The 27,851-nt window shown below is 44.6% G+C and overlaps 1 protein-coding gene across 1 annotated transcript in view; it reads left to right on the forward strand.

The window, feature by feature from the left end:
- AOAH (acyloxyacyl hydrolase) overlaps nt 1-27,851 on the forward strand; it is a 123,728-nt gene that overhangs the window by 82,442 nt on the left and 13,435 nt on the right. Inside the window, exons 14-19 of the mRNA XM_065399069.1 lie at nt 3,856-3,892; nt 6,195-6,269; nt 13,126-13,298; nt 15,920-15,978; nt 16,070-16,129; nt 17,880-17,976. Coding sequence (XP_065255141.1) covers nt 3,856-3,892; nt 6,195-6,269; nt 13,126-13,298; nt 15,920-15,978; nt 16,070-16,129; nt 17,880-17,976 — 501 coding nt within the window. The remainder of the gene's footprint in view (nt 1-3,855; nt 3,893-6,194; nt 6,270-13,125; nt 13,299-15,919; nt 15,979-16,069; nt 16,130-17,879; nt 17,977-27,851) is intronic.

The following is a 27,851-nucleotide window of genomic DNA, read 5'->3' on the forward strand; positions in this document are numbered from 1 at the left end:
GTCTGAGATGATCTTCCGGAACCAAGATGTGTTCTCGACAAAACCGGGTCGAACAACCGAGACATATCACCACATCGTCACGAACCCTGGGGCCAGAGTAACAATGAGGCCCTATCGGGTGCCAGCGGCAAAAAGGGAGGAAATAAAAGCAGAAGTAAAAAAAATGCTGGAGTTGTGGATCATCGAAGAATCCCACAGTCAGTGGTCCAGCCCAATCGTGCTGGTGCCCAAACCTGATGGCACCACAAGATTTTGCAATGACTTCCGGCGACTAAACGAAGTATCCCAGTTCGACGCGTACCCCATACCTCGCATAGATGAGCTAGTGGACCGTCTGGGTAATGCCCGGTACTTGACTACCCTAGACTTGACAAAGGGGTACTGGCAGATTCCCCTTGCAGAAGACACAAAGGAAAAGACTGCGTTCTCTACACCAGAGGGTCTTTTTCTATATACTGTCCTCCCTTTTGGACTACATGGGGCCCCAGCTACCTTCCAGCGCCTCATGGACAAGCTATTACGCTTGCATAACAGTTATGCTGCTGCCTACTTGGACGATGTGGTCATTCATACCCCAGACTGGGAAACCCACCTGGAGAAGGTGGAGGCAGTCCTCGATACCTTCAGGCGAGCTGGCCTTACAGCAAACCCTGCCAAGTGCGCTGTAGGGTTTACAGAGGCCAAATATCTTGGCTACATTGTGGGAAAAGGTTTGGTAAAACCCCAAGTGAACAAGTTAGAGGCCATCCAAAATTGGCCCCGACCAAGTCGCAAGAAACAAGTCTGGGCGTTCCTAGGTGTGGAGGGGTATTACCGACGATTTATCCCCCACTTTGCCACAAGGGCAAGCCCCCTGACAGACCTAGTGAAAGCCCATGGACCTGATCTGGTAAGATGGTCTGACGCAGCAGAGGAAGCATTCACAGACCTACGGACTGCTCTCTGCAGTAACCCCGTACTGATAGCCCCTGATTTCACCAAGGAGTTAATCCTGCAGACGGATGCATCGGAAGTAGGGTTGGGGGCTGTTCTATCACAGATGGTCGGGGAGGAGGAACACCCAATTCTATACCTCAGTCGGAAACTCTTTCCAAGGGAACAAAAATATGCAGTGGTGGAGAGAGAATGCCTCGCTGTAAAATGGGCCATGGAAACATTGTGCTACTACCTGCTCGGGCACAGATTTGTCCTCGTGACCGACCATGCCCCTCTTCAATGGATGCAGCGGAACAAGGAGAAGAACACAAGGGTGACCAGATGGTTCTTATTCCTCCAACCTTTCCAGTTCCATGTGCAACACAGAGCAGGGAGCCGTCATGGCAATGCCGATGGCTTGTCACGTGTGCACTGTCTGGCGTCCCAAGCTGCCCAACCCCTTGGCGTTGAGCAGGGGGGAGGGATATGTGACAGACCCAGACCAGTGGGGTACAGGAGTCTGGGAGAGGGCAAATATACTGGTCACTGGATGAGTAGTTTTCTGTTCCCTGAGTGACCAGAGAAGGGGCTGCACTAGAGTAATCAGGAATCTGCTAGAACCAGTTAAGGCAGGCAGGCTAATTAGAACACCTGGAGCCAATTAAGAAGAAGCTGCTAGAATCAATTAAGGCAGGCTAATCAGGGCACCTGGGTTTTAAAAGGAGCTCACTTCAGTTTGTGGTGCGAGTGTGAGGAGCTGGGAGCAAGAGGCGCAAGGAGCTGAGAGTGAGAGGCTGTGCTGCTGGAGGACTGAGGAGCACAAGCGTTATCAGACACCAGGAGGAAGGTCCTGTGGTGAGAATAAGGAAGGTGTTTGGAGGAGGCCACGGGGAAGTAGCCCAGGGAGTTGTAGCTGTCATGCAGGTGTTACAGGAGGCACTATAGACAGCTGCAGTCCACAGGGCCCTGGGCTGGAACCAGGAGTAGAGGGCGGGCCCGGGTTCCCCCCCAACCTCCCAATTGACCTGGACTGTGGGTTCTTCCAGAGGGGAAGGTCTCTGGGCTGTTCCCCATCCCACATGGTGAATCTCTGAGGCAAGAAAATCCGCCAATAAGCGCAGGACCCACCAAGATAGAGGAGGAACTTTGTCACAATACATATATATTCTATGTAGCTTGATAACTTCACTATCTGCATACAGAAAAGACTATTTGCTTCTGAAGACATTACCCCTATATCCCTAATTGTTGTTAAGAGTTCTGAACCTACCCTTATTTATTAATGCTGGGATTGTTTCAGTTTTTCAAATCACCACTTATATATTCCATCATTTAGTGCTATGATCTGGTGTATTGCTGTTTTTTTGCCTTTGACCTGAAAAGCTCAAGTACTATACCTGTTAACGTATACTCTGGCCCACTGAACATTAAAGCACCAGATATTTCACTGCAGCCTGGAATACAGTTAGAAGTTTAAAATGTTACCTTCATCTCAGCTGTCTGGGGAATAATAGTTCACCTGGATGTATTTGAAGAAACCTGGAGCCTTTTTCTTTGCACCCTAACCTTTTAAATTGCTTTATTGTCTTGAGGGGGCAAAAAGTTCATTAATCAATAAGACATTTGCAGCCAAGCAGCCCAGTGCTGAACGTTGGCACAACTTGGAACGTGACTCTTCCAGCACATTTCAGCAGTGCCCCTTTTCATTTCCCATATAATCTGGTGTGTACCAATCAAAATACCTATCTAGTGAGTAGCCATTAGTGACCTAATTGCAATACATAGAACTAGTATACAGCAAGTTAAAAATACCCACCTCTGATATTAAAAAGAAAGGAAAGAAAATGTCACTTTATATTAAGGTTACATTTATAAATTGCGTATACAGGTTTAATACATGATTAATAGAGTTTTTTAATAAATCATCAATCAATTATAGATTGTTATAGAGTCCAGCCGGTTAAAGAGAACACACAACTGAGGATACCTTTCTGAAGTGCAGGCTTTTATACATAACATTAAAATCTTTCTTTAATTTAATCAGCTTGCTGCCATTATTGTTCTTTACCTCCAAAATAGCCACAGCTACCATCTTGCTGTCACTACTTATGCTTTCTCCTATAGGCCACAGAGAGACAGAAATGACTTTGTCAATGTGGAATGACGGGATTGTGGACATGAGTAAGGCCTTGATTCAGTAAAGGATTTAAACACAAGCTTTAGTTTTTAAGCACTTGCTTAAAGTTACACATGTGCTTAAGTACTTTTCAGAACAGGGCTATTTTCCTGATTTAAAGTCTAAGTGAAGCCTCCACTGCAGAATACCACAGGATGGGTCTGCTGGTTTCCCTCCCCCCGGGGCAGAAGGTCTGCATCTTACCAGTTGGGTGAAATGATACTGAAATTCACAACTGCACCGTATGTTGTGAAAGGTGCTGTTGGCATATTCCCATTTTTCATATGCTTGTCACTCATAAGGTTACCAAGACGTGGGCCATTAATTTTTATCAAATTGTGAGAATGATTCACTTCTCAATTTATAGGGAAAGTTAGAAGCAGTTTGACTGTTCACAAACAAGGATGGTTGGTTTACTGGAGATGCCTGTGTGGACAAAGCAGTCAAATCTAGATTCAAATCCAGATTCAAATTTACCCAAAAGTTCAGAAGTATTTTAATCCGGGGTTTTGAATCAGATCCTTCACTATTATATAAAGTACCATTGGAAGCATGTTTATAGTGTTGGTCAGTTGCTGGTACTGTTTTGTGCAGGTGGAGGAAAGGAGGTCCATGGAAACATTTTTATTCAATAAATAGAACCCAAAAGAAAGGGTATGGAGATTGTGTGCTAAATCCCTAAAAAAAACAAATTCACTCTAGAGATCTGTAATTTTAATGGTGTTACCCTATTTCTCTTTCTCCCACTGTGTTTGATCATGTAGGTGGTTCTTCAAAAAATCTTCTGGAGTTAATGAAAAGGTAAGCACTAAATGGGATTTGTACCCTGGGTGCAGGTACAATAGTTAATTAGAATTCTACCTTCCAAAAATAAAACAAAATAAAACAAAAATATACTGTCTGACAGTGCTGTAAGTCTTAAACCATAGATTTAATGACCTACCATTATTTGGAAAGCTGCCTATTTCTTCTGCATCATGAAGAATAAGTAATTGAAATAAAAAATTGTGATTGAATTATGTCATACTTAGGGCCTGGACAAAAGCCCACTGGAAGTCAATGGGAGTCTTTCCACTGACTTCAAAGAGGTCTGGATCAGGCCCATACACCAGGTTTACACTGATGTAACTCCATTGACTTCAGTTGAGTTACTCTTGATTTACATCAGCATAAATTAATTATTAAACAGGCCCTTTGCCTTATTCGGTGAATGTAATTTCTGAAGTGTAGACTGATAAAGCTGAGTGGCTGAGGATTAACAAGCAACAACCCCAAGTCTGAGCTGAATTTAGATGAGTAGTAGGTTTGGTTTGAGTTGCCACACCCAGAGTTAATAGATGGAGGTACATTGTGGCACCCACACCCCAGGTCAATCAAAACTGATCCTTAGGATTTTCCTGTAATAGATCCTCACTCTTTGCTCTTGTGCCTGTAATGCACAACTGGAGGAAGTGCTGAGTCATTGGAGAAACAAGTGTTTCTGAGCCATTGGGCCACTTCACCAGCAGGAGAGACATGTCTGTCTCCTTGAGCATCCCCAGCCACCAGTGACTCAATTCCTTTCCCTCCATCAATGCGCTTAGCAGTTCCTCTTGGCTGTGGCTACTGGCAGCTGCTTTCAAATGTAGCTTTGTCTTCTCGTTGCTAATTGTAAATATTTTTTCACCTTTCTCCTTTTCTTTGGCAGCTGGTTTTTAAAGAGGAAAAAGTTTGACTGTAATAAGCTAGGCTTAACCCATGCTGTGAATTTTTGATGGATCACTTATTTCTGTGACAGTCTTTCAATAGGTGCAATGCGTGTTTCTCTGCACCTAGCCTGCTCTGCCATGGGCTGGCCCATTGCCACCCCTTTCTGGAAGGCAGAAACCTAGCACACAGCAGTGGCTCTGATTCCTAGCCACATGTGGCTGGCCCCTACACAGTGAGCACAAAGTAGGGAAAGCCCCTGCACCTTGTTCCCCATATTTCTCCATCCAGGCAAGGCCAGCCCAGTTTAGCTTTTAGTAAATAGATGGGCCTTACACTGTACCCTGAAGGTGAATGAACTCTGCCTGTGTTGGATCAACAGGAAGAGAAAGTCCCAGAGTTGAGGGCCTTAAGCAACCACAGTCTGCTTTCAGCTCCCAGCTGCTTCAAATATAGGGGTGATGAGCAAGAGCATTCCAGCTGATCTCAGCTATCAGTGCAGTACATATGAAGACACTGCTTTTCTTCCTGAACTAGGACTCAAACCATATACTTTATAGGTCAATGAAAACAGAACAAGAGACTTTTGAACTGATCTTCTAATATAATGGCACGTTCGTGGAAAAATGTGAATTCATGAAATGCCAAGGTTTCAGGTCCTGGGCATTGGCTAGATGCACCAATGGGGACATGTATGTTCAGTCTGAAATGACCCCCTGCTAATCAGTCACTGGAATCTGATCCTCTTTGAATTTGGGGGTGAGGTGGTTTCCAATTCAAATGTCTGGATCTATGGGTTTCCAGGTCAGCTCCAAAGCCAGAAGGGGCCTATTTTCCAGTTCCACTTAAATTTGTGTAAGATTTTCTTCCACCCTGAATGTTGGAAATTTTTTGATAATCATGATATTAACTGATTTAATGAGATTTCCTCCATCTTGGGCGATAGTCTTGAGAGTTTAGCTCTCGAGAGTTTAGCTCTCAAGAGGTTAGCAACGTTGCTGCCAAAACCATATCCTGATTTGACCTTGAACCCAAAGCTTTAGTGTAAACCTAATCCTGAGTGATACATGCCCTCCTTGTCCAATTTCTAATTAAAATGCTTTGGTCATGGTTTTACCTGAAAGGAGAGTGCTTGATTTAGATTCTGACTGATGCAAAGAAGATGGAATAGCAGCTCGTAAAGAAGTGAAAATAAATATATCAGGGGAAAGGGGAATTATGAAAAAAAAATTAAATTACCAAAATATAGGACTATAATAAAAACAGATTTAGAATGATTCAAACATAGCCTAAATCTAAAAGAAATACTTCACAATGTGCAGTATGCTCTCATGAGCACAGTGTGTAATTCAAACTACTGTATGAGAATGGTCTTCAACATTAATATTGCTACTTATTTATTTTTTATATTTTTTAGCTTGGCTAGGAATCAACTGTTCGACAATCCAGCCATAGTTATCTATGCTTCAATTGGGAATGATGTCTGCAATGGGTAAGGCATCAAGAAACTAAAATACCATTTATATTACCATATATATGGCTTGGAGGCTTTTCACTAGCGAGACATTTCAATCTTCTTATTTTATTCAATTAAAATGTGCTTTTGTTGTTAGCAGTGCTCTTTTTTATCTGTGCGGAAAAATATTAGTCACAGTTACAGGGCTAGCTGCTGCTGTGCTCCCTTTCACATCTCTCAGAGTGCATCACCTCACAGATAGGCCTCTTGCCCTTACGTGTGTCTAGGTGAAATCACGTGATTCTTTCACTCTTAACCCAGACCTGGGGACACTACGCTATGTCGTTCAATCATTAGCACCCTTCAGCTCCAACTGGACACTTGCATTTCTTCCTTTCAGGAGCCTCTGAACAGCGTTCTTAAAACAAAGTATTATTTAGCAGTAGGAACAAAGCATGAGTGAAAATCAGATTTTAAAACAACAAGCAGTGTACAGGCATCTTACCTAAAGTCAGTACACACTGTATTTTGAACATATAAAGTATTCTGAAAAATCAGGTCCCAGGTCTCAAATTCAGCGCCCAAATTACTGTATACTTTGGATCTTAATCTCTCTGTGCCTCAGTTCCCCATATGTAAAATGAGGACAATAATGCCTATTCATTTCACAGGGCTGTTGTGCAAATAAATTAATTAAAGTCTGTGAAGCACATGTAGTGTAGTGATGTGCACCATAAGGAAGCCATGAAGAAATCAATAGAGCAGGATTGGAATAGCGTGCAATAAATAAGGCTACAGACCACAGGCTGGACACTGAAAAAAAAATACATTGAATAGCTGCTTATTAAGTCAACACTGCCCAACCTGTGCATTCAATGAGGCAAGAATCTGCTATATAACAGTAGAACCTAGTACTGAGCTATTAATTAGAAAATAAAGCCATTACATTACCCAGTGGCTCAGTAATATGTCTAAAGCCGTGGAACAGAAGCAGGCTATAATGAAGTTCACAGTAATAGACAAGACATGACAATGACAAATACATACTACCTTTACACGGTAATATGTAATCATAATATCATTACACAAATGAAATATCAGGGTTTATGCGTCTTCATGCAACAGCTTAGACATCAATCTAATCCTGGAAACATACAAATGCTAGTATTTGTGATGCAGGAGATCAGACCATATGATCATACTGGTCCCTTCTGGCCTTAGAATCTATGAATTTCCTTTACTCTGCAATATTTCTTTCACTAATTCAGGTAACCCCTCTGCTTTCCTCTGTCTCTAACATAATTTTTTATTATTTTACAAAATTAATTCTCCTCCCCAATGCAAAATTATTCTTTGCCTCCTCCATTTGTGTAGATTTTTCAAAATGCTATTTATTATTAATATTTATTCAAAATAAATATTTTAAATTTTTTATCCCACCCTTCATCACATGACAGTGGTACTTTTGTGTGGTGAAATATTCTGTGCTGTCTGTTTCCCGCCAAAAAAATTACTGGGATCAAAAGCACAGGGTTATAAGAATACAGTCATTCTTGTTACTCTTTCTGTGAAGGGAAGATGCTGCTGCCTTATGCAGAAATTCACTGCTCCCACAGATCGAACTGAGCGGAAAGGAAACCATGGATTGGTTTTCAAGAAGATGTCTCTATATACAGTGAAACTTGTTTTGAGGCATCCACAGAGGTTCTACTGAATGCAGAGCATCTACTGGGTATGACTTTAAACAAAAGTCTAGACATAAAAAAATGTCTTTTAAGGCAGCTTTAAATTGCAGTAATAAAGACCTTCCAGCCTAATCCTATATTTCTCTCTTCAAAAGAGATAAATGCTGCTGTATACACTGCAGGAACGATCCTTAACCAAAGCACGGCTAAAATGCCAATATTTCCTCCCATGTGGGGAGCTGGGCAGTGAGTAATATAGGCATTTGTAGAGGAAAAAGATAATGAAATTGGCAGCACATGCACTACTTTCCCTCTAGTACCCACATTGTGGTGTCCAATCATGGGGTTAGAAAAATAAAGACAGATGGAGATTATATCTCTCTGCCTGCTGAGGCACAAAAGTGGGACACAATGAGGCTCAAAGACCCAAAATGGAAAAAAAAAAAAAAAAAAAAAAATAAGTAGTCAAGAAGCTTAAAATGCTGTGGAATTATTAAATGTATTCATTCCGTTTTATATAATAAACCATTTCTACAACCTCTTTCATGATTCTGTATTTATGGTCTAAAGACATTACAACTGAAATGATAGCAAACTAGTGTGAAATGGAGGTAATCCACTGTCTAAAATGAAGGACAGCTGAGATGTATGATGGGAATAGATGAACATTTCATTATTACAGTGCTGCCATTACTGGCTCCACTACCTACTGTCCCCAGTTCTGAAAATGCTTTATGCTCATGAGCACTCCCATAAACTTCAGTGGGACTAGTCATGTGTAAATTTATTCACTTATGTAAGTGTTTGCAGGACTGGGGCATCTCAGGACTAAGGGTGAAATTTACCCCTGTATATAGGACCAGCCCAAGGCATATGAGCTGTTGACGTCCCACTGAAATCTGTTTCGAGTATTTAAGTGGTGCATAGGCCTTGATCTGGCCTTCTGAGGAAGGCCCAATCCTGTAGTACTCTGATGAACAAGGGCTAAAGGACCGCACCCCAAGCAAGGCATTCCATCTTGTCAGTTATCAGACAAAAGCATGTGAGTGTGCAAACTGTGTGTGTGTGTGTGTGTGTGTGTGTGTGTGTGTGTGTGTGTGTGTGTGTGTTAGGATAACAATGAGAAATCTGTGTGTAGCTCTAAGGGTAATATATGGCCTTAATAATGTAAGAGCCCCTTAGAACAGATTGACACGAAGTAGCATTTTGTCAAACATCCACACATTAACATTTGGATGGTCTGAACTGACACAATGTACTGTGACAGAAATCAGTTTCTGAATATCTTAGTGTTATGGATTGCCATGATATGAAGCTATTGCAGAGTACTGTGTCCAAGAACTGTGATGATGTCCTTTGACAATGTGTTGACTGTGCATCCATACTTAGTGTTCTCTGACAAGCCTTGAAGCAACTGTTGCAAAGACTGAAATGGAAATGTCTGTCAGACATCTTTTTGGTTTGTTTTTGTTTCAAACTTGATCATGGAAAGGAAATTACAAAAAGATACATTAAAATAGCAGCCGCCTGATATAAATGGACAAAGGTAGGAAAACTTGGAGTTAAGAATGTCACTTTATCTTCAGTTCAACCCATTGTGTTTACATATTGCACAGGCCTTAGATCAGAATGGTGGTTTTGAACTGTAAGTGCTGCAATACCTGTGGGCTAAACAAGGTGAATTAAGGGCAGACCAGCAAACCTTATCGCTAAACGTCATTACTTATGTTATGTTAGTAGGTTCAAGCCTGAATCTTAATGTTGTTTTTGATTTCCAGCTAACTGGATTTTTTAAACACATTAGAAACATATACCAAACAAAGATTAAGTGCTGACCAAGGAAGCTTGTCTAATAATTAATTTGCATACAAAATACAGCACACGACATTATCCTAAATCCTTGCTTAAGCACATAGTTCTGTCCCGCAGGATTCCTTCCCTCCCCACGAACACACATTTCTAATACTCCAAAACTAAAACTAGAGCCTTTTCAAAGACTCCGCCTATGCAACATTCAGCTGTAAAATAAATTGCACCTGCTTTCCACAGAGTTTGTTGTTCATTGCAAGCATTAAGGTTAGCTTTGCACTACCCTCATGAGTTAGGGAAGTATTATTGTCCTTACTTTACAGATGAGGAAACTGAGGCACGGAGATTTAGGGTATGTCTACACAGCAAAGAAAAACCCACATCTGGCCCCTGCTAGCTGACTTGGGCTTGTGGGGCTCTGGCTGCAGGGCTGTTACACTGCTGTGTAGACTTCTGGGCTCAGGGACCCTCCCACCTTGCTGGGTCCTAGAACCCAAGCTCCAGCCCAAGCCTGGAAATCTACACAGCAATGAAACAGCCCCACAGCCCAAGCCGCATGAGCCCGAGTCAGCTGGCACGGGCCAGCCATAGGTTTTTCTTTGCTATATAGGCATACCCTTAGTGACTTGCCCAAGAAGAAAGTCTGGATGGAATCCAGGTCTCCTGACTGCTAGTACTGTAACCTGCCCCCAAGCCCACAAGTTGAAAAAAGAGTACAGGAGTGATGATAATAACAGGTATAGCAATACACAATGTGAGTTAGATCCCCAGCTGGTGTTAATTCATTTATTAATTGAAAGCACTTAACTTTTTTGTATCAACTAGTCCAAATCCTCAGTTTAAATCTGTATAGCTCCATTGACTTCAGTGAAGCCACACCAGTTTACATCATTTAAGAACCTGACACAATATTTTTAACACTATGGCTAAATTATAAATAGTTCTCTGCAGGTATTCAATTTTCAAGCTGTGTTTTGTTGTGACTGGTCAAACAAGTCTCATGGGATTGTGTCTGCTTCATGGCTTGAGCACTTCCAGTATGAATACTCAGGTGCACAAAGCTCAAATTTGCTTTCCGTGAATTCTTGTGCATGTGACTTTAGAATCACTTTCTGCAGACACTGATTGCATGAACGTTTGTGGAGAGCAAAAGCAAAAAGGGCACACACGGCTGAAGTACATTCATTTTAAACTGAGAGTGAATATTAATGGGAACTGTTTTACAGCATTCAGCCAGCACTAATAGAAAGCAATAGTATTAGACTCTCATGAATGACTTTAAGACAATTTAACTCCAAATTCAGGGCAGCAGTATAAACCTAAGCTCATTCACCCCATACCAGGGTATGGTCCATTTAGTACTATTTCCCAGTAGTTTGCATTCAATAAGATTTTGTTCCATACTGTGCATGGCAGCACACACGAACACATTCTGAATTTTAACTACAGTATCTTAAACGTCCATTTCTAAATGACTTTTGAGAGCCAAATTGTAAACACAATACTTTGTTTTTGACAGTAAAAATAGGTGTATATGGTAATGTCCTCTACCCAGCATCCACCTCAAATAACCAGACTGAGTACTGGGGAGATGAGGAGGGACTCAATGAGGCCACTCGATGGCATCTGTTTCAGCCCCATGGATTCTTAAACATAAACAGACTATGGGGTTGGGAGATAGAGCTGAAGCGTCCATGTAGGAGGCTCCTTCCGTAGATTGTCTATGACCTGTCCCCTGTGCACTTCCACACAGGGAGCCCCACAGAGCTGGGCTCCAAGCCATGTGGCAGGTGCGTGGGTAGCCCTCTCTTGCACAGCAGAACACCACCAGTTGCACCATCTGGGGACATCTTAGCCACAGAGATGAGGACTGGATTTGCTCCGCAGAGCCATGTTCTTAAAAATTGGCCTGTTATCTCTAGAGTCAGTGGAGCGTAAGTAACAGGAATGTGTACAGTAGGAATGTGTGTGTATATCAGGAAGTTTTGTATATAATAAAACAGTTGTTTGAATAATATAAAAAAAGAGGGATGTTCTTTAGGCAGCCCATTTTTTAATTCAAATTTATTTTGCCATCAGGGTTTTTTCTAAGCTGTTTACTGCTGAATGGAATAGGGGAAAGGTAAATCTGCTCTCACTAACAACCGAGACTCCCGATCAATGAAAACCTAAGTCTTTGTTGCTGTGTCTCACTGACAATCGCAGTATTTTAACAATGTTCCTGTGCAATTATTCTGTGGAAAATGAAATGTCTGCTGCTCCTGCATCTAATTTCCTGCATTTGCTACATCAGCAGTTTTCCACTCTCCCCCGGAGCACTGGTAAAAGACACACAAGATTTGAAAGCCTCAGCTATAGATGATGTCTGTCTGTTATACCCAGACAACAATGTATTGAATACGAGATGTACACAGTAGTTTGGAAAATATCTGATGTTATCCAATGCAACTGTCATAAAAGTATCTTAAATTTACACCACATCTTTCATCCTAAAGCTATTTATATACTCAAAAATAATTTCATCCTCTTCTGGGGTCAAACACAGCAGCTGTTTAACAAAACACAGCAAAACAATGCAACAATAAGTGAAGAATACCTTCTCCAAATGAAACTTCAGGGGGAAATTTAGCACAGTTGTGTGTAGATACCCAAACTGGAATTTGACAAGTACATCCCTGTACTTACTATCACTGTTTTCTTGGAAAGTGACATGGAATCTTTAATGACCACAATAGACAGGACCTTGGTTTTGTGTCTGATCCAAAAAATTGTACCTTAAGGCAGAATATTAGTGTCCCTCTCACCATGTCTGGGTACTGGTTCAATACTGATTTAGAGGATAAAATGCCAGGCTGAATCACAAATACCATTACCTACAGCACTTTGATGTTCCTTGGTGTTCCCCAGGAAAATTAAATCCCACTAGAATCAAGGTACTGGATGATACGGTATAGGTTCATGGATTTTAAGTCCAGAAGGGATCACTTTCGATAGTCTAGTCTAGTCTGCCCTATAATCCTAATTCCCCTCTCACTGGGTACATGAAAATTAACTCAGTTGGAATCAGTAGAGTTACCTCACAATAAAATGAGTGTAAGAGAGAAGAGAATCAGGCCTTGGGTCCTTTTATATAGGGAGGCCATGCTCTGTGCTTATTAGAAAGCATGCACTTGCTTGTTTTTTGTTTTGTTGAGGTCTTTTTACATGATTTGTGACTGTGGAAATAAGTGATACCAAACCAAAGAACATTGTTTTTCATTCCATTTTAATCAGCTATTACAAAATGGAGAAGCACTGACTAATAACACTGCTCTTTCATGGTAAACACTGTCTTTTTTTTGTGTGTGTACATTAATCAGTAAACTATCTGACCTTTTTTCCTATTCTTTCATATATAGGAGACCTGACACAGTGGCTCACATGACTACACCCAACCAAATGCACTCCAATGTCATGCAGACGCTGCAGTATCTAAACTCTCAACTTCCTAAAGGCAGCCATGTGATTTTAACAGGCTTGGTAGATGGTCGCTTTCTGTGGGATCAATTACATAGCAGATACCATCCTCTTGGTAAATATCTGACCTTGTTTTTAATTTCCTAGGCATGAATCTTGAACTCTACTGATGTACATTACAAGATGGTTTTAGGAATGGTGAGCCCCTGAACTCAGTGGCATTACACCAGGGTTGGATTTGTCCTGGTTTGTCCAAAACTGCAGTCTGTCTGGCTGATCATTGTTTTGGGGCGGTTGTTCCTGAAGCGAAACAGAGTCATTTACGTGAACATCTGTCCGCATCCAAATGTTAGATGTTTAGATAAAATTGGACCCAGATTTGAACACGCCCATGTCTAGGTTTTGCAAAACAAACCCAACTGATGAAAGTTTGCAAAAACAAAGTCATGCCCAATAGCTCCCAGTGAAAGTGGAGCTGTGCAACCCCAAAGTTCACAACATTAACAAGAATGTGCTTGGGCTTTTTTTAAACATGGAATTGTAATAAGGCACTTTGGGACAGTTCTTGGAAGCCTCTCATTTCAGAACACGTGAGGCTGCACCCGTGACCACGGGAAGCTCTTTGGGGCCTGTATTTTTGTTCTATGTTTGTACAGTGCCTAGAACAGTAGGGTCCTGGGCCATGACTGGGGCTCCTATACCCTATGGTAATATTACTATTACTACTACTAATAATAATAAATGCACACCCTGTTTATTGGCTTAATATTATGCCAAGCAAAGAAGGGGGGCATTGCCATGAAGGGCTGCACATGTATGGGCTGGTGGGAAACTCCCTGGAATTCACAATTCTTTGTATGTGAGACGAGTTATGTTGCTTGGGATGTGCTTTTTGGGGTTCACCCAGGAATACCCCCAAATACACACCTACCCAAAGTTAATAAGAAATGTAAAGGTTTTGTACAAAGAGAGAGAGTGAGACCGCAAAACCATTTAGCATACTCTCCTCCAATGCCTGTGTAAGGAACTGTGTATGCACACAATCAGTCATCCAGGGATCAAATATGGGACTATTTGCACCGAAGGCTTAAGGCACACACCCCATCACTAGATCTGAAGGAGTAATTGCCTTAGCTCTGAGTATAAGTGGAAGGCTGTTGTAGTCGCTGGGTCCAGTCAATAGCAGAAGAGTTGATCATACTACTAAACCAGTGTAAAATACCTGCAACTGATTTTGACAATCTATGGCAGGGGTCGGCAACATTTGGCACGCGGCTCGCCAGGGTAAGCACCCTGGCAGGCTGGGCCAGTTTATTTACCTGCTGACGTGGCAGGTTCGGCCGATCGCGGCCCCCACTGGCCGCGGTTCGCCGTCCCGGGCCAATGGGGGCGGCGGGAAGCGGCGCGGGCAAGGGATGTGCTGGCCGCAGCTTTCCGCCGCCCCCATTGGCCCGGGACGGCGAACCGCGGCCAGTGGGGGCCGCGATCGGCCGAACCTGCCGCGTCAGCAGGTAAATAAACTGGCCCGGCCCGCCAGGGTGCTTACCCTGGCGAGCCGTGTGCCAAACGTTGCCGACCCCTGTTCTATGATTTATCTCTCTCCTACATTCATCCTGTTAACTATTGGCAATGTCATTACAGCCTGAGAAGATTGCCCTATATAGCATGTGCTACTCTAACCCTTAAAAGAACATATTTTCTTACCCCACCACAGAGTGAACAATCTCCTTTTCTATTCCACTTTGCCAGTATCCTAATATGCTTTCTTAAAGGGGGTACTTTAAAAAAAATTAATGCTCTCCCTTTAAGACAGAGGTGCCTGTAACATTTATCTTTTTTACTAACGTGAATGTGTTGCTTTGCCAAATGCATATTGATCCCAAAGGTGTTTCCTTGTAGCAGAGAGCTGATCGTCAGATGTGAGGTTTAGCATTTTGGTATCAGTTTAATTAGTGAGTGACTACCAGAGAAGTAAGCAGCCAAAAAAGGCCTACAGTTCACAGAGCAAGCAGGGCCATTGTGTGACATGATGAATGTCAGAGGAAGTCTGCCTGGCGTTTAAGTTAGTGTTTGAATTCGCTCACCCACGCAGATGTATACATTTCCTTCTATGACAGGCAAATTGTTTCTACCTTTTAAAGATAACCTTTCTACGGTAAACGTGAAAACAGTGCTTACCCAATCGCCTTCAATCTTCCTTTTGGGTTTGAAATGGCTAAATTTGTTTGGAGAGCGAAAGAAGCGGTAATGGATAAAGCATCAGTCATTCGCCCTGGAGATTTGAACAGACTATTATATGACTAAGCTTGCATGGAGGTTGAATTGCCTGTGGAAGGAGGGGGAGGCGTAGGTATGTGGGAGAACGAAAACAGTTCCTGAACAATGAGGCTGAGATAACTGGCATTACGGAAAGTTCATGCTGCTGCTGCTGTCACTGTACCTGGGGCAAAATCCTGGGTCTTGCAGGATATGAGTAACTCTCGTTGACTTTAGTGGGAATTACTTGAATCCTGAAGGTGGAAAATAAGCTTCTATTCCCCTTACCAATGTGAGTAGTTCTACTGAGTGGGATTATTCATGCAAGTAAAGTGAGCAGGATTTGATGCCTGATCTATAAACTTTCAGTTCCTCTTAGCCTTCATGGTACAAAGACTTGGTAACCAGGTACAGTAGTGGGTTTCAAACAAGAAACATTGGACTTAAAATATGAAACACTAAACACTTTTTTTTTTCTAGGTCAGCTAAATAAAGATATCACATATGAACAAATGTATTCATTCCTAAGTTGTCTTCAGGTAAATTTTCCTCTTCAAGTTTTCCTCTTTAAATATCTCTTTTTTCCCTGTCTTATCTATCACTGAAACAGTATTTTGTTTGATCGCACAGATCAGTCCCTGCAATGGGTGGATGTCTTCAAACGAAACCCTCCGGAACCTCACCTCAGAGGTATGTCTAAAGAAGGCAGTTTAATAATCTCTTTGGTCATCCCCTTTTTAAAGGGGGTGTGTTGGATTGTGCTCCTGGTTTTCTTTGAAGATAGGGTCCCAACTGAAAGATGTCAATATTTTTATTTTCATAGAGATGGAGGCAAGCCCAGAAAATGCATATCTGGATTTCAAACACCTCTAAAGTTCAGGGCTCTTCAGGTCTGGGATCTGGGGTTAAACAATGGAATTCAGATTTGGATTCTAGTTCTCAATATGCCCCAGACTTATTCACATGGGACATGACTTACCATTGCACTATGACACAAATATACATATTGTAACCTCTTGTTCTTTAAGAAGAGAGCTTATTTAATAAAAAGAAAAAATGCCTGCTCGGAATCCATGTGAGTGAACGGGGCAAAGAGGACAAGTAACTGTGATGACAAAATCCAACTGCATTAATTTCAGTGGGAGCAGGAGCAGGCCAAAGTGTAAGGTCTTTACTCAGGCAAATCCCACTGACTTAAATGCCAATTTACCTGAGCAAAGAGTGCCTGAAAACTGGATTTGGCCCAAAGTATCTTAATGGGCAGGGCTACACAACGTTGCCAATGCAGGTTTCTCTATAAACTATCCTAGAAACCTGACTCTACAACTGGCAAATGAATCATCTGAGGGCCACAAAATGTTAGCCCCTTACTTTCTCTAAATGTACAAATATATTTGAGGTTCTCTCCCCTCAGTGGCTTGTCCAGACTGGCAGCTGTGGGTGTATTTGTGATAATGTTTCTATTCACTAAACAATAATGATGGCCCCAATTTTGCAAAGACTTACACACGTGCTTACCTTTATGTGCTGTGAGTAGTACCATTGACCATCAATGCACATAGTTAAGAACACACAGAAGTCTTGGCAGAATCAGAGCCTATGCCTTTTTATAAGACAATACAAACTCTCAGTACATATCTGTTGTCCAGGAACTATTCATGTGTCTGCAGGTCAACATGCTGAGCTCTTGTCTGAAAATAACTTTGCACATTCTTACCTAAACTGTGCACATTAGATGATGAGATTCTGATCTCCATTATGGTGGTTGAAATCACATTGGAGATACATGAGTTAGTTGAAGTCCACTGAAGTCAATGGAGTTACTCTGGATTTACTCTGCAGTAAGGGAGATCAGAATCTGGCCAGGGATATGGCATGCAGGTACTGCACCAGCAGCATGGGAATGGGCAATGTACAGGGAAGGAGAGAACTTTGCCTATATAAGGAATTTCAATTCTCTGCAAACTGTAGGAGGGATAAAAGGGCCTCCAAAATGAGGGTTCTAAGCCATGGTCTACACTACAGAGTTAGGTCAACGTAAGGCAGCTTGTCGGCCTAACTATGTCAGTGTACACACTACTGCCTTGCGCCCGCCAATGTAAATGCCCTACTACACTGATATCATAACTCCACCTCCCCGAGAGGCGTAGGGCTTATGTGGCTGTAGTTAGGGTGACGCAGTGTTCATGTAGACACCGCGTTACTTACATTGGCTGTTGGCTGTCGTTCTTGTCAATTTCACAGCTCCAAAATTGACAAGAAAGCCCAGGGCTGGTGGTGGGCTCCAGCTAGAGCCCGGCTGCCTCCCATCCCAGCTCCCCGCTCAGGGAGCTGAGAAGCCCAGACGGCTGCTCACCCCACATTGGTTACAAAAGCTGAACCCAAGTGAAGTGGTGTCAGTGGCAGTGAAAATCTCATTAATTCCTTGGTTTTTTTCCAGAGAGCTTTACAGCTTTCCAATGTCCTGAAAGAAATAGCGAGATCTGAGATGTTTGCCAATTTTGATATTTTCTACATGGATTTCCCACTGGGGAAAAGTAAGTTGCATTTTGTACTATTCAACAAGCATTTAGATAAGAACGGGACAAACGGCTTTAATATGCTTCTTATTTTTAGTGCTGTACAGTGAAAATAGCAGCACAGTCATTCAACCAACATGGACCTAGTGATAGGGTTGATGGTCACGTGAGGAGACTCTTCTTAGTTCCTCATCCCAGTTCCACTGCCTCAGTGTGATGTGTGTGTTGCGGGGGTATAAAATATGGGGGCATTATGAAACTCTCAGAGGAGCCTGAGAGGTCCCACACAGGGGAAATAGCATTCAGCCTGCAGCATTCTGAACAGCTAGAATTGCACTTAGAGTAAGCAGCACTTTTCATCCAAACATCTCAAAGTGATTTACACACAATAATAAATTAAGCCTTACAGCACATCTGTGAGGTACAGCAGGCAAGCAGAGGCTACTGACCATAAACTGGGTGATGAGAGAACAGTCTCTGTGAGGATCTCTCGGTCCAGGAGCAGGCTTCTACCCCAGGTCTGAAGTATTCCAAGTCTATTGACTTGCAGGGAATGCTGCAGGACACATCTATCTATGCAGGCTGCTACAGAGGTGAGCTTTGGAGAGGAATCAAACGCGGGGAGGAGAGGGAAGTTTGGTGCTCTGCAAGTGATCGAATTTTATAATGTATGGCATTTGCATCTCAGCCCTTGGAGAGATGCCCATTTTTCATTTTTGTACATATCTAATAGTAATAACAGAGGTTCTTCAAGCCGAGTGTCTGCATATTTGTTTTAATAATGAAGAAATTAAGACTCAGAGAAAGTAAGCATTTACCCAAGCTCCCAAAAGCTGTTGGGGGCCTGGGCATAAATACAGGATGGAGGGGGGGAAGGAGGCATTCCTCTTCTGTTGGGATCAGGGGAACTTGAGGGAAGCACCAGAGGGGCAAGAGGGGCAGCAGCAGCGAGAGGCGTGTGTACAATTAGCTGCTTGTCCCCCTCAACTTTAAGGCCAAACTTCCTCCAGTGATTAGAGGTACTGTAAGGCTGGCAAGGAAACTGAAGTTTTCCAGCTTTCCAATCCTCTGCCCTCCCCACTGACTTTCCTTCTCAGTTTAATATTTCTTCTCTATTGTGGTTACATATTGTAGAAATAGCATTTCTGTTTTTAAAATATCCTGATGTAATGCTTTATTAAAAACCTACACAATCATTTTTTAACCAAAAAAAAAAAAAAAACCCTCCATGGAGTTGGCTGCCGGGCCAGATGATTCTAATAAAAAAATATTGCTGTTTATACTGTGGTACATCAGATTTTCTAGGTTGGAGTTTATCATTGTCTCTGTACGCCTGAGATTGCACAGATGGCCATCATGAATTATAAAATATTATATTGCTTGACAGGCTTTTCATTGCATTCTCTGGGATGAACAACTCCTCAACAAAATTGTCTTTTTCAACCAGCTTTCTTCTCCTAAATAACACCGACTATACTCTCCAAAGTAAAGTGTTTTAACAAACTAATCTTACCACCTATGGTATTTTTATATGAGCACAGGGCCAGATTTTGAAAGAGTTCAGCATCTCATTTATTTCGTTGCTTAAATAGGAGCTGATCACTTTGGAAGATCTTGCCCTGATTGTAGGTGCTGAGCTCTTTTGAAAATATGGGTGGGATTTTCAAAAGTATCTAAGGCTCAGATCCTCAAAGGTATTTAGGCACCTAACTCCCATTGATTTTAAGCCCACCCGGGACCCTGAGTATGTGTTCGAGTGGCTAGCCTGTGCTCCCACGGCTTCACTGCTATTGTTGTTCAAGTTAGCTGGATCAAAGCTAGCTCAGGAGTTCTACAAACGCTGCTGTCACACCTCTGATTGCAGTGTAGACATACCATGATGCTTTCTCAGAGGATTCAGGACTGTGAGTCACCTTGTTACCCGTCGGCCCCATCGAGAAAGGGACTTGTTGGAGCTAAACTGTGTGTCAGCTCCCTGACACTCTGTGATGGGATCCCTGGGGTACAACCCAGATCTGGGGTACCGCTGTGCCTCCATAACTATCCATCCTGGGCTTTCTCTCACAATGCTTTGCTTGTGACAAGCAGCAAACCCCTCCAGGCACTGTTATCATTCAGTACAACAGCATGTGGAGCCCCACACCCAGATAGAATGCATGAACGCTCCCTGAGACACCCACGAATCACACAGTGAAAGGCACCAGCAAATCTCCCAAGCCCCCAGCATTGTACTCCCAGAATAAACCATCTTGCCCTGGCCAGTGTACGTTTATTACCCAGTCTGCCTATCCCTCAATGTGGAGAGGACACACACTAGCTTTTGTAAACTGAGCTGAGATTTCCCAAGCACTTCAATCAAAACACACTGTTTTAGGTAAAATATTTATTAACTACAGAAAGATAGATTTTAAGTGATTATAAGTGGTAGTCACAAAAGGTCAGAGATAGTTACCAAAGAAAATAAAAGGTAAGCGCACAATCTAAATCTTAAGCCTTAATAGACTAAGCAATATTTGGATCAAGCAATTTTCTCCCCCCACAGGATGTTACAGTTCTTAACAAACAGGCTTCCCCTTTAAGCTTGGGAACAGTCTCCTCAGTTCAAGTCTTTGTCTTCCCAGTGTTCTTATTGCTTCCAGTGTAGGTGGGGGAGAGAAGGGCCAAAGCGTGATGCCACTGTCCCCTATTTTATATCCTCAGTCCATGTGCCTGGAAAACACTAGCCCAGACATGTCCTGGTGGGCTTTGCTGAGTCACAGTGTTGAGCAATCCCCCATTGTGTGATGCTCGTATAGCTCTCATACAGCATTGTAAATCCCTTGTTTACAACTTCCCTGTTGATTAATGGTCACTTAACACCCTCCTGGTAGTGGGTCACCACCCCTGTTGTTGCTGGGAACTAGCAGTAGCAACTCTCAAACGTACAACATATTTCAGTAACAACCATAGAGCAAAAATCTCATAACTTCACTAACACACTAACTTTATGCATATTTGTACAGAACAATGCATTTAGTTTTCATATGTTATCTTACATGGCATGCTTTGTATGAAATATATCATAATTATATGACAGGGATGAATATGGGAGTTGCAGGGGGTTGCTTTGAGATACAGAATGCCACACGCGCCCTTCTGTTAGGCTCCCAGACCTTCTCCTCAGAAGGTCTGCCTGTCTTTACTCTGCCTTGCAGGTTAAGCTCAGGTGTACTCCAATCCCCAAACCTCCTTAAAAAGCATTCCCCTACAGTTCCTAGCCCCTGTCATTGGACACTCACAGAGATGACCAAGTCTGCTGTCTCAAAGAGACAGTGTATACACCAGCCTGTTAGCTCAGCTGAAGATTCTCCCATTAATATATAGCACTGAGATGAACTTATAGGAAAACCAAGAATAGGTTTATTTAAAAAAGAGCAGAGATTTAAGTTATGCTAAACAAAGGTAATAGAAACAGAAAATGGCTACAGATAAAACAAAAGTATAACATGCGTAAAACTTAACTGGCTACAATCCTTGTCTAAGGCAGTTTCTCACCTAAAGCCACCTCTCAACATCACCAGCCCACATGGCTGGGGATCCACCATTCATGGATACAAAAGGCACTGATCTCTTTGTTCCCTCAGTGATGGATAACCACAATGTCTTCTTTCCCCTCTTCTTATTGTCCAGTAATCCTTTGAAAAATATTCTTGTTGTTTGTTAATTTGCTTCTCCTGTTAACTTTCAGATGCAAATGTAATTCCCATTGGCTTTGGCCTGCCCTGCGTCATTTACATTCCAGACCTAGGCAGACATGCATATCAAGACGCCTTTGTCTGGGACAAATTTGTTTACCAGCCCTGCTTGGTTACATGGTTTGAGCATGTTTTTAGAACATGCATAATTTCCCGTACATACATCAAACAATGATTATGATGACCTGTATGGTATATGTTTTCATTTGATACCTCACATAACATTCTGTATAGATATGGGGGCCTCATTAGCCTGGAGAGGACCAGGTTAAGGTCCCATGTGGGAACAGGCTGTCTGATCTGGGGATATAGCCATTCCAGACCGTTGAGGAACCAGCCAACCATAGTTTTGGTGAAGACGGCGCGTCCAGACACTCCCGGGTGGAAGGCCGAGATAGCAGCGAGGTGTACCTTTATGGAGGATGCTGCCAGGCCTCACTGTTTCCAGTGCAGAAGGTACTCTAAGATGAGAGATACAGGTGCCTGAAGAGGGGGTGTACAATGCTGGGCACACCAACAAGTAAACCTTTTCCCCTTTGCCAGATATGTGGCCCTAGTGGAGGGCTTCCTGCTGCCGAGTAGGACCTCCCTTACCCCTGTTCCGAGCACAGAAGCTTCCTGGGGTTCAGCCATGAAGCTTCCAAGCCATGAGGTGGAGGGACCATAGGTCGGGGTGATGAAGACGACGATAGTCCTGAGTGATCAGTTTGGGGAGGAGTGATCGGGGCGTCCACTGACAGTTCCAGGAGTGTGGTGTACCAGTGCTGTCGAGGCCACGCTGGTGCCACCAGAATTATCTCTGCCCCATCCCTGCGGACCTTGAGAAGCACCTTGTGCACGAGAGGGAATGGGAGAAAGGTGTAGAGCAGGCGGCCTCCCCAGGGTAGCAGGAATGCGTCCGTGAGTGAGCCTGGGCTGTGTTTCTGGAAGGAGCAGAACATTGGGCACTTCCTGTTGTTCCGGGTGGCGAACAGCTCGACCTGGGGAAACCCCCACCTTTGGAAGATGAAGTGTATGACATCCGGCCGGATGGACCACTCGTGATTGCAGAAGGACCTGCTGAGGTGGTCGACTAGTTTGTTCTGCATTCCTGGGAGATAGGACGCTTCCAGATGAATGGAGTGGGCTATGCAGAACTTCCACAGCGGGAGGGCTTCCCGACATAGGGGAGAGGACCAGGGCTCCACACTGCTTGTTGAGGACCAGGGCTCCACACTGCTTGTTGATGTAAAACATGGCAGTGGTGTTGTCCGTCAAAACTGCTATGCACTGACCTTGTAGTCGGACCTGAAAGGTCTGGCATGCTAGTCGTACCGCTCTGAACTCCTTGATGCTGATATGGAGGGAGAGCTCATCCTGCAACCAAAGGCCCTGCGTTTGGAGGTCTCCCAAATGCGCACTCCATCCCAGGACTGACGCGTCCATTACCAGGGACAAGGAGGGCTGAGGGTTGTTGAAGGGGCCTCCTTCGCACACTGCCTGAAGGTCAAGTCACCATTGGAGGGACTTGAGTACTTGCTCTGGCACCATGACCACTGAATTCAGGCTGTCGCATCCCCGGCATCCCCACCTGGAATGGCCCGAGCCTCAGTCTGGCATGCTGGGTCATGTACGTGCAGGCTGCCATGTGGCTGAGGAGACTCAGGATCCCCTTGTTGTAGTGGTCAGGTACTGCCTGAGGCCTTGAATGATGTACATCATGGCTTGGAATTAGGACTCCGGCAAAAGTGCTCTTGCCTGAACCGAGTCCAACACCGCCCCGATGAACTCTATTCTGTGGGTCGGTGATAAGGTTGACTTGTTCACGTTGAGGAGGAGACCCGGTCTCTCAAAAGTGGATCTGACCAATTGAACTTGAGACTCCACCTTGGTTTTGGGGATTAGGAAGTATCGGGAATAGAATCCCTTGTCCCTGAGCTCCTGAGAAACCTCCTCCACCACTCCCATGGCGAGGAGCACCCACACCTCCTGGATAAGGAGCTGCTCGTGAGAAGGGTTCCTGAAGAGGGACAGGGAAGGGGGGGAGGGAGGGGAGAGCAGAATTGGAGAGAATATCGCACTTCTACCGTATGGAGAACCCAGCGGTCCGAAGTTATTTGGGACCAAGCACGGTTGAAGTGGGACAGATGATTTAAGAAAGATGGGGAAGGATCCAGAATTGAGGCTGGTGCACCTTCAAAAGGCCTACTTTGAACCTGACGATGGTTTAGTCAGGACTTGGCCCTGCCCGGGCGGGGGGTGGAAAGGCTTGCACCTGCCATTCCTGCCCCTTCTATAAAAGTCCTGCCTCGGCCAAGGAGGGTAGGAGCACTGCGATGTTGCTGAGGCTTGAAATGATTACGTTGGGTTGCTGGGGTGTGCATACCCAAGGATTTCATGATAGCCCTGGAGTCTTTTTGGGCTATGCAGCCTGGAGTCAGTCTGCTCTGCAAACAGACCTGCCCCATCGTAAGGCAGGTCCTGCATGGTCTGCTGAACCTCGGGCGGGAGTCCCGGAGCCTGCAGCCATGAGCTATGCCTCACGGCAATACCGGGACAAGGTGCACGCCGCTGAGTCCGCAGCATCCAGTGAGGCCTGTAATGAGGTCCGTGCCACCGCCTTGCCCTCCTCCACTATTGCGTCAAACTCCTCGCTGGACTCAGTTGGCACAAGCTCCTTAAACGTGAGCATCGAGTTCCAGGAGTTGAAGCTGTATCTACTCAGAATTGCCTGCTGGTTGGCAATCCTGAGTTGCAAACCCCCCCCCCCCCCCCCCCCCCGTGGAATAATACACTTTGCGCCCAAATAAATCCAGGCACTTGGCATCCTTAGACTTAGGCATTAGGGCTCGTTGTCCCTGTCTCTCCTTCTCATTTACCGCAGCCACCACCAATGAGCAAGGCTGCGGGTGTGTGAAGAGGTATTCGTTTCCCTCAGAGGGGATGAAATACTTTCTCTCCACACCCTTCATGGTGAAAGGGATGGAGGCCAGAGTCTGCCAAATGGTCTTAGCATTGGCTTGTGTAGTTTTGATGAGGGGTAGAGCCACCCTCGACGGACCTTCCAGGGCCAAGATGTCGACCATCGGGTCTTCCGACTCTACCACCTCCTCAGCCTGCAGGCCCCTATTTCGCACCACCCTGCGAAGGAGGTCCTGGTGGGCACAGCTGTCTATGGAGGGTGGTCCAGAGTTGGAGGTGCCCACAACCGCCTTGTCCGGGGAGGACGATGAGGAGGGTAATGGGAGAACAGGGCCCTCTTGGTTCCCAGGGGCCTCCTGTCCCTCAATTTTGGGGCCAACCACACCTGTATCAGGCTTAGGAACTGGGGTGGGTTCCAGGGGAGGTAGTGCGATCGGTACCTCCTCAACACCCAGAGGGGTGGGGTGACTGGCTGATGCCTCCGGCACCCTTGGTTCAGATGTCGCCGAACAGGAACCTTTGGATTGGTGCCCTCGGCCTGGTGGTACGCCCACGGGATCCAAAATGGCCACTGCATTGGTCCCTGCCACTGCACAGGCTATGGCCCTGCCCCCACATCAGACCTTCCACAGCCCAACCGATGCCGGCCCCACTCTGAGTATCTAGACCTCGTCTCCAAATTCAAAGACGGGGACCGCGATGGCCAGGGTGGTGCCGAGTGGAGCTGGACTGGGGAGCAGTGGCACGAGGCTGGGAAGCAGTGCCATGACCTGGAGCGGTACCATGAGTGGGGTCTGTGTGCGGACATGGACCAGTGCTGGACGTGAGGATCAGTGTCGCGATCGAGAGCGCTGGCGCGACCCGGAGCAGTGCTGTGAGTCCGAGCGGCATCGTGAGTTCCAGCAGCGCCATGAGTCTGAGTGGTGCCAGGACTCTGCCAGCGGTGCTGAGGGACGAAGCATCACCAGTTTGCCTCAAGACGGTGCCACACTTTGCGGTACTGGAGGCTTGGCACCAAGCGCCAGGGACCACGGCGCCATCATGGCGATGAGGTCCCTCGCGGCCTCAAAAGTGTCTGGGGAGGATGGTAGTTCCACCTCCTCAATGACCTGGCTCAGGGAGTCCAATGGCACCGGTCTCGGTCCCCCTTGTGGGGCCGAAGTCAACGGTGCTGGCTCCAAAGTTTTCAGCACTGGGTGCTCCTCTCTGGGACGCGCCCCATTGGCCGGCTCCTCTGGGTTGGAGATCCACTCCTCCCCTTCTTCCAGTGCCACTTCTGCGCCTAGTAATGGGACCGGTGCCAGGTCGATCCTGCCGGTTTCGGTGCCGGGGAGCAGCAGTGCTGTGGGTCTCTCCCAGAGTCCTTCCGCGGTGCTGTTTCTACCACTGCTGCCGGGTCACTGTGCACCAATGAGCTCAGTATCGGGTCTTGCCACGCCAATGTGGGTTGCGGTCTAAGTGCCACCTCCATAAGGAGCTGCTTTAGGCGGAAGTCCTGCTCCTTTTTGGTCCTGGGGCGAAACCCTTTAAAAATCCTGCACTTGTCCGGTTGGTGAGCTTCCAGCAGACACTTTAAGCAAGCGTCGTGGGGGTTGCCCATTGGCATCGGCTTCTTGCAGGACTTGCAGGGTTTGAATCCTTGGGACTTAGGCATACCCCGAGTCCCCAAGGGGGAATGCGGTCGGGATGAAGGGGAAACCCCCCACTCCCAACAGCTATCTGCTGTAACAACAGAAAACCACTTACACTGAATTTAACTAGACTAGAAATAACTGTAAACTACACTAAATTGAAAGGCGAGGGAAAAACGAGGAGAGCTTGCTAAGCAAGCAAGTCATTGCAGTTCCAACAACTGTCACTGGCAATAAGAAGGAACTGAGGACATGCCGGGTCGGCAGGGTCGTATATTGAGCGCCATTGAGGCACCACTCCAGCAGGCTACAAAGCCGACCCAAAAGGTGCTGCTAGGGGAAAAACTTTCCGACGACTGTGCACGTGGCATGCACACACCTAATTGGAATGGATATGAACAATCACTTGAAGAAGTTAAATTACTCACTGTCTAATTTATTTGGTTTAATGAAAAGAAGGATTACAACAAAATGAACTGTACTTTATAATACTACATCAAATAAACTAGGTAAACAAAATCAGCCACAACACATACCAATTTTATCTTGGAAATACATTTTAGAAAGTGTTCTACACCCTATACGTGTACACAGTAATATTGGCTTCCACTTGGTAAAACTGTCAATTCCCGAGTTCCCTTAAGCAGCCTGCTTCATAACAGTGATGGGCACTGACCTACTTTTTACTTTCACTGAAGTGGGTGCAAATCTCTCCTAGAATATCGAGACATTCAATAGTTAACAATGGTTGTATTTTATAATTTAAAAATTGCGTTGAGAACAGTCTATAACTACGTAGATGGTAATGCCCAGCGTTGCTTGCTCAGGATGAAATTTGGGTGCTATTGGTTTTTCCATATTTCAATCCCCACAGTGCTACTTAAGTGGGCATGCAAGTTGAGATGTTAACTTTGGCTGAAGAATTTATTAGTTCATCTAATGTGGAGAACCATATAATTTTTTTAAATGTGCATATAAATTGGCTTTAGCTCTTAGAAAGGCAATAGACACCCACAGACCAGATGTCTGCGTTCATCGAGCCTTTGGGCATACTCAGACAAGGCCTAGTCTATGACAGTTTTTAAAGTGAAATACATTGGACCAAATTCAGACCTGGTGTAATTGGGTTCAAACTGTCACTATTTCTTGATTAAGAACAGTATTAGGTCTATAAAGTAAAACAAACCACACACACACACAAATCCTAACCTACTAAGTAGTGTGATTGGGCCAAATTCAGGCACAAAACTAGGTGGTTACCAAAATGAGTCCCTGTGTTGTTGATGATAAAACAGTATTCAAGTGTGTTAGTATTGTGACAATGTATGGGCATGTCTACACAGCAATCACAGGGTGTGGTTGCAGTGCACGTAGATAGACCCGCGCTAACTTTAATCAAACTAGCGCTGGTCCAGGAGCAGTGAAGCCGTGGCAGAGAGCACTTCCGCACAGGCTACACAACCCTGGGTAATGACTCACCTGGCTAGTCTGTGCGGAAGTGCGTGCTGCCACAGCTTCATGGCCCCATTACTCAAGCTAGCTGGATTAAGTCTAGCTCGAGTATGTCTAGATGAGCTACAGTCACACCTGAGGACTGCCGTGTAGTCATACCCTCAGGCCCCTTTCT

Source organism: Emys orbicularis, chromosome 2, assembly GCF_028017835.1.
Source record: "Emys orbicularis isolate rEmyOrb1 chromosome 2, rEmyOrb1.hap1, whole genome shotgun sequence".
NCBI classification, from domain to species: domain Eukaryota; kingdom Metazoa; phylum Chordata; order Testudines; family Emydidae; genus Emys; species Emys orbicularis.